Genomic DNA, 17070 nt, shown 5'->3' on the forward strand with positions numbered 1-17070 from the left:
AAAAGATTTTCCCATTATGACTTTTATGACATGATGAAGGGATACATGGACTGGAAGAAAGACTTGCAAAAGAGTAAGAAGAGCTCTGTTGGCTCCATTACTATTGAGATGTATAATCATTGGCAAGTTTTGTAATTCTGTTCATTCAGCAAATATTTGTTGAGTTCTTGCTGTGTGCCAAGCTCTGTCTTACGTGCTGGAGATATGTTAATAAACCAAGCAGCCAAAAATCTTTGCCCTGTGGAATTTGTGTTCTAATGGAGAGAGGCAAAGCATACACAAATAAGCAATAACATAGCAGGTTAGAAGATGATAGCATGATGGGATAAATTTAAGCAGAAAAGGAGCCTAGGGAGTGTGGGGGTGGAGGGAAGGGACATTTGCAATGTTAAATAGGTGGTGGGGAAGACCTCACTGAGAAGGTGACAATTGAGCAACAGATCCCAGGCAGACAGAACAGCAAGAAAGTGGCAGCAGATGAAGTGAGAAAGATAAAGGGAGAGGAGAGGGACAGATTATGTAAGAATCTGAAGACCATTCCACATGGGGTTTGGAATGACATGATGCCCTCATGCGTTAGTTGGATCCCCCTGGCTGCTCTACAGAGAACAGATTGCAGAGGGACAAGTGTGGAGGCAGGGAGACTAGTGAGGAGGTTGTTGTAATCATCCAGGTGAGAGACAATGGAACCTAGAGCAGCCTGGTGGTGTGGGGGTGGTAATTTGGTAGAGAAGGAAGTCAAGTTCTGGATATATGTGTGTGTGTGTATAAAATATATATATATATATATATATATATATATATGTATATAAATATATTTATATTTTATATATATTTTTTTGAGTATATATATATACACACAATTTTGAGTATATATATATATATATATATATACACACAATTTAAGGTTTACTTATTTTTGAGAGAGCACATGCACAAGCGGAGGAAGGGCAGAGAGAGGGGGGACAGAAAATCCAAAGCCGGCTCCCAGCTGACAGTAGTAAGCCCAATGTGGGGCCCAAATCCATGAACCGGGAAATCATGACTTGAGCCAAAGTTGGGTGTTCAACCAACTGAGCCACCCAGGTGCCCTTGGATATATTTTTACTTGATATTCTCATATATATTGATCTAAATACTATATATTAAATGATGATCATAATCTCTAGATTACATTAATGACATATTATCTATATTATATTATAGTTTTTACATTGTATTTCTTAAAATGCTCATTAAAAGTGTAAACGTTATAGAAATGTAAAGATTCTGAGCAGAAAGAATGAACATATGTGCTGGAGCAGAGACCAAGGGTACAGTCTAATTATAGGATTTTTGCCTGAAAATGGATAAGGGCTCATTGTCATGTTAAGAGCATGGGGAAAATCTTAAAGGTCTGTATAACTGACAGTTTGAGAGTCCATTCCCTGTGGGCACTTTAACGATTTCACCCATTCAGAGATAATAGTTTAGATGATTGTTTTCTCAGACCTCATTAGAAGGGCCAACTAAACGTGACTTGAGCACCGAGAGAGTGAAGTGTCTGGGATAAGAATGTAGCCTTCCTCTATGTCAGAATGGAAACTAGGCCCTAAGGAGTAACCTTAGCTCCATGTACCTAAACCTTTAAGAATTTTAAAGGTTAGAGGAACAAACATGTACTAAGTATGTAACATGCCAGGCACTGTGCTGGGTGCTCACGTGTGTTATCTCATGTCATGTCGTGTGGAAACTCAGACTTACTCGAGTAAATGATTTATCAAGGGTAGCACCGTGAGTGAGTGTTGGAGGCAGGATTTAAATTAGTGTGCAGGCATGCAAGTCTGTGACCTTTTTGCTATATCTTACAAATGAATCATGCCTGACTGTGTAACTGTAAGGAACTCAAAATGTCAATGCTAGGAGAAAGGATATAGATGGATACTGGCCTTTCAGAGTGATCATAGAGAGGGGTCTCTCATAGCGGAGATGACAACAGCTATGGTTTTCATACTGGGTCATGCATTAGAATCACCAGGGGCATCAGGAATATACATTTTTTTTATTTTGAAAAAGACTTTCAGGTGACTTCTACGTAGGCAGCCTATCACTAGCCTACCTAGAATAAGGTAGAACCACTCAGAATAAGGGGTAGGGACAACAAGTAACAACAGGAGACAACATAGAGCCTATAGGTAGCAACCTGAAACTCACTGGCCATGAGTAGAAAAAAAAAAATCTGAGCTTCATTCAATTTGTATCAAATACAAGCAATACAAACAATTCTTTCCTTTGTTTCTAACTAACTAATAATCTTGTTTGAGGTACTGAGGTGTTATTCCCCACATTGTGAAGGTTTTGTGGAATCATTAAAAAAACAGAGGTGGAAGGGACCTCAGAGATTGGTCCCCTCCTTGGATAGCTGTGGAGGCCAAGACCTAGAGAGGTACATGGCTTGTTGGAGGTCCCAGGAATCCACATGTGGTCTCAGTTCATGGTCTCTCCATCAAGCAATTCTGCCTCCCTGAATATTTTTCTCAATGTCAGTCATCCTGCCGATAAAACTTGGTATTCCCAGGTTTAATTTGAATGTCCAATTTTGCTTACCTACAGCTGTCCCCAGAAACAAACTCTAAGTATTAAAAAAGCTATTCCCTGTCCACACAGTTCTAATGATTTTACATTTCTTCAGCCAGAATAAGGCCCTAGCTTGGTTTTAAATGTCAGGACTCTTCTGTATTTCATTTTCATGTTTAAAGATTATTCTAATATAAATGGGGGTGGGGGGTAGGCAGAGCGGGCTGGCTATCTCCAGCACTCCTGTTGTTTCTTTAATGCACGAACCCTTCCTTTAGGCCTCTTCATTTGCCTCTCAGTCATATATTTAATTTTAAACAAAACATTTTTCTCATTTATTTCCCCATTACCTTTGGGCCAACCCATTTTGGAAAGAAAAATGAAAGAAGTATTTGCCCCACTTAAACCATTCTCCTGCCCCCACTACCTACCCTTGTGATCTACATGCAGTTCTGTGTCAGCAGACATTTCTCTAGGTGGAATATTCTGTGTCCCTGCCAGAAAGAGCCAAGGCTTAATTGAAGCAGCAGCTGGTCACCAGCCACTGACATGAGGAGAAGGGAGAGAAATCACACTAGAGCTTGTTCTTATCTTGGACCAGCTGCCATTCATCTCTTTTGGACTTTCTCTTCCTTTTTTGTCTCAAGATTTTGGACCAAAGAAGCAGGCCATCTTCCTGATGTATCTTCAAATCTACAGAGAGATGTAATATGATTTTAGTCTCTTTTTAAGGGGGGGGGGGGGGGAATCTTTTTCATAAGGTTAAGATTATCAAATATTTTAATACCTTCCATCTTTGTCTCTTTTTAAAATAGTGCCTTTCCTTCAAAGCATCAAGACATTGTAGGAGCAGTAGATGGTTATAATTCTGATTGGACCACTGCCCTTTGGTAAATGGGAGTGAGAGTCTCAGACATTAACTAAAGTTGTTGAGGTTCTTCACACACTAGGCCCTACTTGTCATAAAATCCCTTACTTGAAATTTTACTGTAAAATCACTGGGGAGAAACACATGGAATTCTAATTAAATACAAAAAAAAAAAAGTATCTGCACAATTAAAAAAAAATCATGGGGCAGTAGGCTCTGCTTAAAGCTTATCATCTGAAGGAAGAAGAAATTTAGTTTAAAATATTCAGTTCGTTAAAATAACATGACTTCGTATGTAGATTAGGACTATTTCCTGGACAAGGCTCATGACGATAAGCTGCAGAGGAAAGCATGGAGAAGGAACATGACTTTGGGGAGACTGACCTTGAGAGATGGAGACTTGAAGGAAAGGAAGTGGTTCTGTTTTTCTGAGCTCTTTTCTTTTTTCCTATCGCACCTAACCTTGAATTAACCTAAATACCTTTGTACCTGAATTTCAGGCTTTCCCCCTTCTTAGCACAGCCCTCAGCAAAACTATAAGGTAGATACTATTTTATCATCTGTTTTCTTATGACAAGCAACTATTATCTTCACATTCTCTGTACCCACTAACCCTTTTTCCTAAGAAGCTGACAAAGGTGTGCTATGTGGGGCAGCCTGCCCTTCTTACAGATAAAGCTATGCCTTGGAAAGGGAAGGGGGTACCACTGTCATCTCTCCACCTAAGCCCTGGGGTCCACTTGGGAGGACATAGCATGAGCATCGGGTAAAGTGCATGGAACAGAGATTCAAAATCTGAGAGGCAGCATCCAGGGAAACACTGAAAGCTAACCTGGGTAAACTAGACAGACCAGTCATGATTCCAAAGGGGGTGACAGGTGGAGGAGGATCCAGGTAAGAGGCAACAGGGTGACTGGAGTCTGGGGAAGCCAGATGAGGATCACAGGGTTCAAAGCATAAAGTGCAAGGTGGGACCTGTGATGGAGCAGAGCTTGGATGCCCTGAGTATGGGACCTGTGGCTGATGAGGAGTTCTTAAAGTGTCTACTTGGCTCTCACACCACCTGTCACAAATGTACTGACAAGCTATACACGCTTGGCTCCAACCTATTCTTCCATATTTCACTCTGTATGCTAGGCTGGTGTCCTACTCACTACATTGCTGGCCGTTTCCCTGTTAAGTTCAGCCCATTGGTGGCGCTAGAGGGACACTACCAGGCAGTAACTCTGGGCAAGCTAAACCCCTTGAGTCTCAGCTGCCAGACATGAAGTGGGGATAACAGCCCCAATCGCTGCCTTTTAGGATTAAATAAGCCCACGCAGCACAGTTCTAGAGCAAGTATCAGTGCCTGCAAAGAAAGGAGGGGGTGGGTTGTCCACCTGAATGAACACTGACCCTTCAGTCAGTCAGGGTGCAGAACCAGGCAAGCTCCAGTCAGGGAAACAGAAATCACACTGATTATTTTAACAGCACGAATATAAGGGATTAGTGGAAAAGACACTGGAGGACTGAAAAAGTGAAGTAGTAACACAGAAATGACAGGAAGCAGCCACCCTTCTAGGTTGGAAGAATAAAGGGAAGAGGCTGGAGTCATTAGAACATAGAAGGTTGGAAGGGAAAGCTGGGGCCCAGCTTTCTGTGGAAAGGACACTAGGTAGGGGGAAGGAAGATAAGGGGAAATGCAATCAATTGCCACTGTTAGGGTAGGACTGTTGCTGGGGCAAGACTGTAATGATGCTTCCCTTTTCACTTCTATTGCCAGGAAGCTCAGAGTCCAACGGCTAGCCCACTTTTGGCACATGAGTAGAACTTTGTGTCATTACGGCTAATTCTTCTTACTTTATCGACAATAATTTTATCTCAACATATTTTATATTATAGTGTGCACTTCTTTGTGAATCTCTTCAAAATCTTTTCGAAAACCATAGACTTATTTCTATGTCCATCTATACTATCTTCATCTACCTGTTTGTCTATACATTCATCTATAAATTCTCTACCTCCATTTCTTTTTCATCTCTACTGTCTCATCTATACCTCTATTGATACTTTTATCCACATCTGTAACATTGAGACAGGGACATCCAAGTCTGTCCTTGTTTTAGATGTGTGTTTTTAACTCAAATCTGAATACGAAAGCATCATTAAGAAGGTCTTGAAAAAAAGACAGCTCACATCTGGTCTTCAGCCTCCACTGTGGTTCCATGAGAAAGTCTTGCACTGACAGATGTACCAATGGGCCTGTGATATAGAACCCAAAACTTAAAAAGTTCTAATCCATCAAGAAATCTCATTCATCATTTCATTTTTTGGAAAGGATATAAAAAATGAAATGTCAGAGCTATAATGTCAGGACCGTTTAAAATGTCAAGTGCTTGTTGTTGCATAGCCTGGCTGTCTGCTGTTCTGATCAAACCCCCAACTGGCATAATAATTACAGATGATGCATTGCATTTTCATGCACAACTGGACCCAGATTTATAGCAAATCAGTGGAAACGTTCTCATTGCCCAGTCTGAAATTTTCTCCTTTTGCTACATAGCTTAAGACTTTTCTTTTGGAACAGAGCATTATTACTGATTCAAGATAGGATTCAGGGTAAGGAATAAGAAAAAAGGGCAGAATAAAAGTTTCTCCATAGACCAGAACTTGGTCATTTATAATACACAAATCCAACAGGAGCCAAGAGGCAGCAAACACATTTGCCAAAAGTCTGTTTAAGAAGAATGTTAAACTATAGAGACACTGCCCAAATAATCCAGTTCTATTTCAAGAGGCGGATTAATTTAGGTGTGGAAGGATATGTACACAAGTTCTATTTTGAACTGATATGGAGACCATCCTTCAGTCTAATCATCATGTTCTAACCTTCAGAGAGAGTACTAATGTATAAACAGAAAAGCAACAATTCTTCCGTCTACAATCTTTATGGACATCTCCAAGGGACTTAAGTGATATATTCACAGGCTGATACCAATTATAATATATAATTGAATATATATTCAAATATAATGAAATCAATAGCATGTACATGGGAGAATTTCATTTCTTCTCCACTGGAAGTTTTGCCTCCACTGAAAGTCAGAAAAGGCATTCTCCCAGCCACTTTATTCCCACCTTCCCTAGATCAGCCTTGTCACAAGGTTTGAAGGAAACCTCCCTTCTGTGTCTGGCTGATTCCCATCATAGATTATTTTCTGAACACTGGAAAAATCAAAGCTTTTGGAAACAATCTCCAGAAGATCCTGATCTTCTTCCGTGCCATTGATAAATTCTTCTAAAGTCAGTTCTCCTAGAAAATAATAAATGAACAATTAACAAGAGGCTTTGTCCATACCAATCACTGGTATATACAATATATTCCCTGATATTTTTATTGATATTCTTCTGATATCCTTTCACCTTGACCAGACTCTAAAGTCTTCGAATATCCTTATATAGCAAAGCATTCAATGGTAGGATTGCCATTGAAAATCAAGATGACAAATACAATCTATTTTTAAGTTGAGAATCATCAGCGATGCACCTATGTTCACATACATGGGTATGTCTCTACACGGTATTGATTATTTGACCTTTAATCATGAAGATATGACCAAGTGATAGGAGTATGGATACTGCAGATTTCTAAGATCAGGAGGAAATGACTGTGTGCAAGGCTGTTTTCAACATTCTTCTCTCTGAGGAAATAATTGCAGGGACCATCCACAGCTGTGAGGAAGGGTAAACATTTATTCATTCCACATACAATTATTGGTCAGCAGGTTTCTTTTCAGATTTTTGGTTCCTAATTTCATCACTTCGGCATAAGCCAAAGTCTCGTGCTGGTCAGTCCAGTGTTATCAAACCATCACCATAGAACTGTGTGCCCTGGCCACCCTGTTTTGCCCCTACCCTCACCCTAAGAGACAACTTTTCAACATTTTGGGGGAGATGGGAGGGGTTCTCTGTTGACTCATTTGGACTATAATTATAAATTTAGTGTTACACGCTGGATACCTAATTTATGCAAGCATAACCCTCATGCCCCTGTTAATCGCTATCTTGAAATATAGAGATCCTGTCCTCCCTCTGCATTCCCATCAAGCAGAACGTGCAGTGAAAAGTGTTGTTTGCTGTTCAAGGTCAGGGGCTCTGAGGCTGGCCAACCTGGAGTGTCTCCCTTATAACAAAGAGTGTCTGGGTGGCAGACCTTGATTTCCTTGGAAGTGCTGTCCATGAAAGGAGAAGGGCCTCTGATAGTTCCTGGGTTGAGTTGCTAGGATATAAAACTTGCTGCACATAGATGCCAGCAGCAGCTTCTCTGTCCAATTGGCCGCTCCTGGCCTCCCTGTATGTCAGCTCCCCCAATAAAGCAATATAGGTTACTGGTGTGGAAAAGAGAGAAAAGATGGAATTTCTTTAAAAAAATTTTTTTCATAGAGATATAATTGACATATAATATTGTGTCTTTGGGTCTTTCCTTTGGCCTCAGCAGACCACCAGCCACCCTAGGCTTCAAGTCTGCTGGGATTTGACTACACATGAGTGCATTAAAGTTGAGGGGTAGAGATGTAGTTCTTGATCTCAAAGATATTGTATCAAATCGGGTTTGTGGCTAGGTAGAAGGCCAGTCAAAGACAAATCAAGAACATTTGGTAAATAGAGAATGGGTACCTGAGGCAGAAAGGCAGCAGGAACTGAAGTTAGATGTTACACTGTACCTGTACTTTATAGTGGACAAAGTCAAATATCCAAAATACCACAATAGTGAATCAAATATAAGTAAGGATGAATTATCACATTCTCATAAGATACCTTTTGGTCTTAATGGCAAAATTCTAAAACACGTCTTCTACAGGGAAATTGAATCTTTGTTCCTTATGTTTTCCTCATGCCAAAGAAATTTCTGCAAAACCCACAGGGTAGGAAGGGAGTCATCTATGTCTCACAGGTAAAGTATAGCCATGGAATAAACCAAAGTTAAGTAGAGAAAACTGAAAATAAGGAGTCATAGTGTGTGGCTGGGGAGGGTCACATGGGTGCAGAGCGGTGAGTCATGGGAACCATAAATAACAACAACAAAACAACCCCGTTTTTGGCAAAGGGAAATCACAGCTGCTAAATTACCAGTGCAATTTTTTTTTTTTTCAATTTCTAGGGGCTTAGCAGAAGCAAGAGAAGTGAGAGTGGGGATGGGGTAGTGAAGTGTTTTTGTTTTTGTTTTTTTAATGTTCATTTATTTTGAGAGGTGGGGAGGGGGCAGAGAGAGAGGAAAGACAGAATCTCAAGCAAGCTCCATGCTGTCAGAGCTCCATGCAGAGCCCAAAGCAGGACTTGATCCCAGGAACCAGGAGATCACGACCTGAGCCAAAATCAAGAGGCAGACACTTAACCCACTGAGCCACCCAGGCGCCCCAAGTGAAGTGGGTTTTGATCGCTCAGTTATAACACTTGTCCATTGTCACCACTGCTGGTGGAAAGAGCCATGTCTGAGGGTGTGGAGGGTATAGACATCATGTCAGGTGAAAAGCAACTCAGATTACTTACTGGTGTGGAAAAGAAATAAAAGATGGAGTTTCTTAAAAAAAAAAACTCTTTTAATTGAGATATAATTGATATATAACATTGTGTCAGTTTAGAGCATACAACATAATGACTTGATACATATAATATTATGAAATCCTCACCTCACCTTAAGTTTAAACATCCATCACCTCACACAGTTGCACTTTGTACTTTTTTTCCTGTGATGAGAACTTTTAAGTTCTACTCTCTTAGCAACTTAGAAGATGGAACTCTTCCGTGATGCTTTTTTTACTTTTTTCAAAACATGTGTGACCTCTGCATATTCATTTTTTTTCACATTACCTAACCACTTACCATAAAAAAATTTCTTTTGGAAATGAAGCCAACTTCTACCTATAGCAACTTATGTTTACTATTTCTATCTAAAGTACTTTGAAATTTTCCTCACCCTTTCCCCCCAGTAATTAACATTCATTCATTTTTCATCAGATATTTATTAAGCCCCAGCTACAATTGCCATTTCCTCCACCACACCGCTGGTGACTGAGCTGCTGGAATGTGGGAGGGGCTCAGAAAACATGCTAACAAACTGCTTTTCTTTATCTGATGTTCTTAAACATTGCTTCCCAATCCTCTTTAATTTGTCTGAGGATTTATGCCCAAAGAAAATAAAAGGATGGTTTCTGAATCTCTCTAGAAAGGATTGCCTATGTGGGTCCAGAAGCTTCCCCTCAAAAAATCTACCAGCAAAGAGGCAAAGCCAGTAAGAGGTGACTGAGCAGGAGATCACAGGACTCAGAAGGATCTAAAACAATTTTTTGAGTTTTTATTATTTTGTTTTATATTTAAAAATACATTTCAATATTTATAGGGCATAATTCAGCAAGTACACAATTTTATTTTTGCATGTTGAAGTATACATATACTTATAATATATGTCTACATTACATTATTTAGTAGTTTGTTGAGTTGGGGGACACATTTTCTCCTCCTGGGGACCCTGAAGGTCAATGCTTTTCCATCACTCACTACCAATTTCAGCAGCTTCATTGATGATGAATATTTTCCTTAGTCTTGTTTTTGCAGAGTGGTTATCTTATTGATATTCCTGGGTCCTGTATTTATTTGCATTAATGTCTTACATTATCTTTCATAACAAAACAAAAAATGACCTCCTATCCCCACCCCCAAAGAAAGCCAAAATTTACAGTGCATGCACACGTTAGCATTTTTGCTCTAAAGAAGTCAGCTGATATTGAAAGAAACCAGCCCATGTAAAACCCTTTTTTTTTTTTTCAATTCTTTTAAATTAGAACTTGACGAAAAATCGTGGTGGGGCTGGGAAATTAGCCAAGATGGGAATGAGAGTCTCAGGAGATGAGAATAGCCAGATTTTCAAGGGCGGATGCCAGTGAAGACGTTCAACGACACAGTTTTGTATTCATTAGCAAGGTGGCACTAGAGGCATTTAGCAGCATTTTATAGCAGAGTTAAGTGCAGCAGTTTCTTCTTTTCTATGAGAAAACCTGATTCCCTCTTATCTTCCGGTAGTTCCGTTTCCAGTTTGAGTCGCTGTGTCTCTCATGGCTTTCCACAATGTGCCAGTCGAAAACATTGGTCCTTCTGGTTAATTGCTCAATAAGATGTCTTCCTGTTTTCTGTTACCTCAAGTATCAACCCAATACTCACCTCTTTCGTTTCCTCTTTGGCCTTGTTCTGTCTCTTTTCACTTTCATGGTTGATTATTACGAACGCCTTAAAGTCTCCCCTGCCCCTGTGCTACTTGGCGCTATGTTAAACTTGCCTGGTACACTTTCTGCACTTGATGTTGTGAACAGCATCTATAAATCTTCCTAAATCATGTCAAGAACGACTCCTAAGCAGCACATGGTAGAATGCGGATTGCCATTCTTCCTGCAGGAAAGGGTGCAGAATTCCATGCTTAATCATTTATTCTGACTTAGTCTTACTGTCCTGCCTGTTCATTCTTCAATAATATTGAATGTTGAGCTTCAATTTTCTGTCTTTGTGATTCTTTTCAAGTTTTCCTTCCTGATGCTTTTATTTGTAATATAAAAATAAAAACAGCTTGTTGAATTATTATAATAATACATGCTCATGATATAAATTTAAACAATACAAAAAGTTCAATGAAATGAAAGAATCCCCTGTAACCTCTTTCTGGCCCCCAGTTTCACTTTCCATTGGTAATTAACTTCTCTTAGTCAGTTGCATTTATATTTTTTGAAGTAGCAACGCATATGCACATATATGTTAATTTCCAAAATAGTCTAGACAACTCTCTTCCTATAGGAAGATAGCAATGCATGCTGTGTTTGTTTCTTCTTTATTTCTTCCTGTGCTTTTTGCATGACATCTTCTTACCAGACATTCATTCATTTCACAACTATTCATAGAGCACCTATTGTGTGCCAGGAAGTATGAGCACGCAAGACCTACCAAAGTACATAAAACAGAGATAGTTCTTGCCCTCATGGAGTTTGTAGATTCTCATCTTTTTATTTTCTTGGTATTTATCCTATGCCTCTATTTTGATTAATCTTCTGCCTCCGATTTGCTAACTACCATGATGATAATGATGTATAGAGTACTTCATGGCTGTTGTGTGTTTTTCTGTCCCAATAGATTTGATGTCAGTTATTCTTCTGTAATCAATTTGCAGTCAAACTGGGATTTTCATACATGTTCTTGAAGGTTTTTTTGCTTGTATCTTGGTGTGTTGTGATCTTCAGTTTCAACATTCACTGGATTATCAGATAACAATAGCGTACCTGCTTTTCCTTTTGAAAAATTAAAGAAAATATATGTCGGCACATAGTCAACATTATTCTGATATACTTGATTGACCCTCTTCTACCAACAATAATGTTTTGATAACGATGACAATAAACAATTTTAAAAACTCTTATTTGAGGTATATATACTTAGGTTTGTACAAACAAGAATAGATAATCTCCCCCGTGGTGCTTACTCTCCTTTTATGTGTGAATAAAACACTTTATTTTCCTCTGTCAAATACTGGCAAAATCCTTTTACGCTTCTGCAAATATCAACCTTCTATGTCTTCATTACATTCTCTTCCTTGCCTTCTGGTGCTCTGGGCTGTCTTTCTCCAACAGTACAATTTTAGCCTCCTTTTCTTGACATAGGGAATGACCCAGCTGTCTCTTGATGAGATGATGCAACAACCTCCAATAATTTGCATATGAAAGAAAATTTTATCAGTTTCAGTCCTGTATATGCATTTGCCAAGAAACAGTGGTTCATTGTTCTTCCAAAATGTAGCCTGTTTATTTAATATCTTCATTGTAAAAGGCAATAATATATGTTTTTTTCCCCTTAAATACAAGTTGTTATCAGAGGAAATGATTTGTGTGATTAGTTTTATAAGCTATTCCAGAAACCATAATGTATTATCTCTCTTTTGACATATTCTTCTAGGTCAAAGAGTCCATTTCCCCGACTGCAGATAACCTCAGTTATTGCCCAAGAAAACACCTCTACTTTTCCAGATTTGCATCCTTCACCTCCATCTTTCTTTTTCTAGGCTCTTGCCATAACATCCCCCATTTTACTGATAACTTATACTTTGTTTTTTAAGAAACTGCTTAGGTAATAAATAAAGAGTCCTGAATCATTTTCTTGTTTTCTGGAACACATTATTTGTTCCCTCAAACTAATAAGAAACCAAGACCCTTCTTAAGGATACCACAACCCTCATACTTCTCCAGGAGAGGTCACCTTTCCTATTCCCTGGCTTCCACCACTAGAAGCAGGATTCAGACATATTTTCAACATTCATGACCTGCCCTTTTGAAATTCATTGTATTACTAAGTCTTAAACATTCACAGTGTCCTATCTCCTTCCAGGACCCTCGTCCTTCGGTCAACAATTTCGGCCCCAGGCTGAAATGGTTTATCATCTCTATGCCAACCCCTACTATACCCCCTCACCTCTGAGATTAAAAATTAAAACAGAACAAACCTACAGCATTTTACCTGTTTGGTGATCAGGATGTTCAGTTGCATATTCCATATAAGGTTTTCACTGGCCTCTTAAGATCTTCCACTCTCTATTTCTCTGGTCCTTTTCTACCTTCACTTAGTTTCCTTGTCAACTCTGGTTAGTCTGAATCTGTTTTTTACAAGCTTTCACATGAACTGACTTATTTTATCCTTCATCTATATAGACCCAAATATGAGTAGTTACAACCAAATGGCTCTGATCTTGGTAAACTAGAAAATGAGCATACTGACTTGAAATTGAGGTGAGGCAGACTAGGACTGGGTCCTTATGAGGGACATTGATGCTACTGATACATTTCCAAAGTATCTTTCTGAGAATTATACTCTCGTCCAGTTGTTGGGCTCATTCATAATGGCGATTTCATTTAAACTCCCTTCCACCCTACTCGCCATCGCATCCTGCCAGACACAGTAGACCAGTGCAAACTGCCACACACAACATGGGTGTCTACTGCCCTCTAGTGTCCATTATAGGAAGTGACCCATGGCGGGCATGTTGGTCCTGTGGAAAAAAATTACTTTGGATTGATGACAACCATGGCTAGAGTCCCAGTGCCTCATATCTATCCTCCTTTTCCCCCTTAAATCACTTAGTAACATCATATTTTCCACCATGTCAAACTCTCTGTTTTCAAGGAACATCCTTAGCTATGCCGCCTCAATCTCCAATCAATATGCTCCCCTACCAGTTTACTGAGATCAATGTCATTTGGTGTAAGCACTCCCCCTCCTCCTGGAATGCCTGTGTCTTCCATTTCACTCAGCCTCTGAAGAAGAAGTGCACCTTCTCAGAGCTGAAGAGGAACCCAGATTTTAGGGTAGCGATAGCAGATGGAGAAATGAGCAGAAACAGTGGAAATGTAGAAAAGGTACAAAGAACAGAAATGAAGGCATGTACACACAACTCTTCCCAGAAATGTGTCATCACAGGAAAGGAAAAAATCTGATAGAAGAAAATCACACAATTGAAGAAATGATTTTTGTAGTATGGGAAATGAGTTTGTTTGCAAGTTGATGAAACACCTCCAGTAGAAAGGAATAATTACTAGAACATATCCCAGAGTAAACAGCAGAGTCCTTCATATCATATTCTCCCACTTTTCTTTCCTTGTATCTCCCTTTACTCTTGTTCATATATCCCAAAATGTCAAGCACCATGAACTGATTATACGTAGTCAATAGACATTTAATCAATGAATTGTACTGACTGGAGAACACTGGACTGGGCAAATTATGAAGCCCAGCTAGGGTTTTCTTGAAAGGTTCATGCTTTTGCCTAAATGGCATTCCAACTCACCCCACCATCTCCTACTTTGTAAAAAAAAAAAAAAAAAGTGAGCCCGAGGAGAGTAAAATTGCCTTACCATCATTGTTTTTATCGATCTTATGAAACACCAGGTTGGTAAATTCTTCAGGACTCAGAGTTTGTTGGCCATTGAGGGCTTGCACAGCCTGCAAAAAGAAATCAAATCACTGAGTTCAACTTTGCTGGAAGCAAATACATTTTGTGACATTTCTACCCCAATTTGACACAATTTTGGGATATGTTCATGTCATATTTGTTGTCCAACCTGTTCTAGTTTGCAAAAATAAATAAAAATATTATATGTCAGTTCTGGGTAATGAGGCTTAGAAATTTAATTAACTGAATACAAACTGAAGTTTGATATTATACAGCACAAAGGGATCTATTCAACATATTAGGTAGCAAAGGATACAAAAAGCTTATAGGGAAAAACATTGAAGTGGCCACTGTCATAAGAATTCTGGACGCAGAAAACAATGTTCTCAACTTCAGACCAATCATCATTAATCTTATAGAAGAACATAAAAAGATATTCTGTAAGCATCTAAGGCTTCTCCTCCAGCTTCTGACACTGGCACCTCTGGTCCTTTTTGCCCTTTTCTAGAATGATTGACTGGGAAGACAGATCTGTATGCCTTGGAAGGACACTGAATTTCTCTCACACCCTGCCAGCACCTTTTCATCATAAAGGCTGTCAGGGAACCCAGGGAAAATGACATTTCCAGCTTCCCTAGAGGGAAAATTTAGCCACTCTTTCCCTCTCCCCCACTGCCAAGTGATTAAATTAAGCGACCAATATTTGATGTGGAAATTCATAATAAAATGGAAGAGAGAGAGAGAGAGAGAGAGAGAGAGAGAGAGAAAAAGTTAGTTATCTGGGAATTTGAACATAACTACCTTGATTGAACATAAAGGGATCTTTAGAAGAACCACTGGCATCATATTTTAATTGAGGGCCTGGTCTGAAATAGGACTATCTCTTCCGCTGCTTTGCAAGCATTATCAATGCTTAATTTGGGATTAGTCCCAGCAAACAGCAGTACAGCACCACTCCTGGCCTCGGATAGTGAGGTCTCACAGTTAGATAGAGGGTAATGCTTAGAATAATGGTTACATACATATAGCATCCAATTAGATAAATATTTTTAGGGTTTCTCAGTGTCTTGGCAGAGGTCCCAAAAGCCTAAAAGTTTGTCTAGGCATCCAGTACTCCCACAGCGGAAGGGATACGAGACCACATGTAGAAGTCATAATAAAAGATTATGAAATATCTAGGATTTGTCTGTGACCCATCTCTGGGAAATAGAAGTGAGACTGAAGGATTGATTGGAAGGGTGATGAGGCCTGAAGGGATACTTTTGGAGGGAGTCCTCAATGTGCCCTGTGTTTTCCCTCTTGGTACAGGAGAAGCATGGTGGGGGGATGGGCAGGGAGGCATGGTTTGTTTCCTTCTTTCTTCCCTCATTTAGCATATCTGCACTTTCTCCTCCATTTTGCTCAGCCCATTTCTGACCACTCTCTGAGTGGGAGGGGAGGAGGTAGGAGAGAAGGGGGAACAGGACAGTCTGACTTGGCAGGCACCCTCACTCCCGGTTATCTAGTGTCAGAGCTCTCTGGATGACAGATGTTTAAAGTCCCCTCTTTGAGACCATGCCTCCCTTTTATTACTGACACTCTCGTACACATCCCTAGACGTGGATCGTGCATTTTGATTCCAGCTGACCCCTCAAGGCTCCTTCTACAAGCTCTAGTCTGCCCAACTGCTATTTCAGAGTAGACAATTCTTTCCTGTTCAGGATTGTGCTGTGCATTGTAGAATGTTTCACAGCAGTCCTGGTCACTAAACAATAGATAGCAATAGCACCACACACGCACTCCTCCACTCCCCAGCTGACGACCAAAATGTCTCCAAACATAGCCAGATGTCCCCTGGGGGAGGGGTGCAACGTGCTCCTGGTTGTCACTCACTCTCTGCTTCTACCTCCAGCTCCTTCCTCTTCTGAGATGCCCTCACTTCTCCTAGTGGCTCAGCTGGACAAGATCCAAGGCAACTCTGTCAGCTTCCTCCCCATGTCTGATCCATGAAAAAACCTTCATCCCCACATATTCTGAGCATAAGATTCTTCCTCAACTTTACCCCTCTACTCTGCTGCCATGGTCTGTTTCATTAGATTTCTCAGACTCAAATATTGGAACACTGTGCTCCCCAAACGTCAGTGGTTTCCTTAAATCCCCATGCTATTGACCTGAGGGCTTTACCCAAGAAAATCCTCTCTAATAGCCCTTCTTAAACATCCTCCTGACCATTTTATGCCTTTGAAGTGAAATTAAGATGTAACTACTTCCTTTGTAAGTTTTGCCTATAATCTAGTACTTCCTTTGGATCTTTTGATGGCTGGGCTGTATTTTATTTTAACATCCTGTTATCATGTGTCAAGAGAATTTACATTAAACAGTATGTATTCTTTACTGGATTGTTTTCACTTGCCACCATATAGGCCACTCATTTTGTATAAGTACATATTCCATTGCATCAATTTATTTAAAATGTTTTCTTTTTTAGGTCATTCATTTTTAGTATTTTACGTGACTCTGTGATGTGAATCATAGAACCTTTATCTTTGATGATGTTAATGATTGTTTTCCTGACCAAAAATGTTGGCTCTAAAATGGAGCTACACGTTTAGCCTCTTGATGCAGATTACCAAATCTCCAGGAATGTTATCTCCATTTATACCCCCTCCACAATGTGTAAGGGCACTCTTCTTAGAGTGCCCTTGCCAGA

At 39.7% G+C, this 17070-nt stretch overlaps 1 protein-coding gene across 1 annotated transcript in view; it reads right to left on the reverse strand.

Annotated features, from left to right (window-relative positions):
- Window positions 1-6050: 6050 nt before the first annotated feature.
- GUCA1C (guanylate cyclase activator 1C) overlaps window positions 6051-17070 on the reverse strand; it is a 31936-nt gene continuing 20916 nt past the window's right edge. The window contains exons 3-4 of the mRNA XM_019448290.2: window positions 14344-14431; window positions 6051-6716 (exon numbers count right to left, since the gene is read on the reverse strand). Of these exons, the coding sequence (XP_019303835.1) occupies window positions 6547-6716; window positions 14344-14431 (258 nt within the window). The 3' untranslated portion in view covers window positions 6051-6546. The remainder of the gene's footprint in view (window positions 6717-14343; window positions 14432-17070) is intronic.

This window comes from Panthera pardus, unplaced genomic scaffold (genome assembly GCF_024362965.1).
Source record: "Panthera pardus isolate Hobbes unplaced genomic scaffold, ASM2436296v1 HiC_scaffold_16, whole genome shotgun sequence".
Taxonomy (NCBI): Eukaryota; Metazoa; Chordata; class Mammalia; order Carnivora; family Felidae; genus Panthera; species Panthera pardus.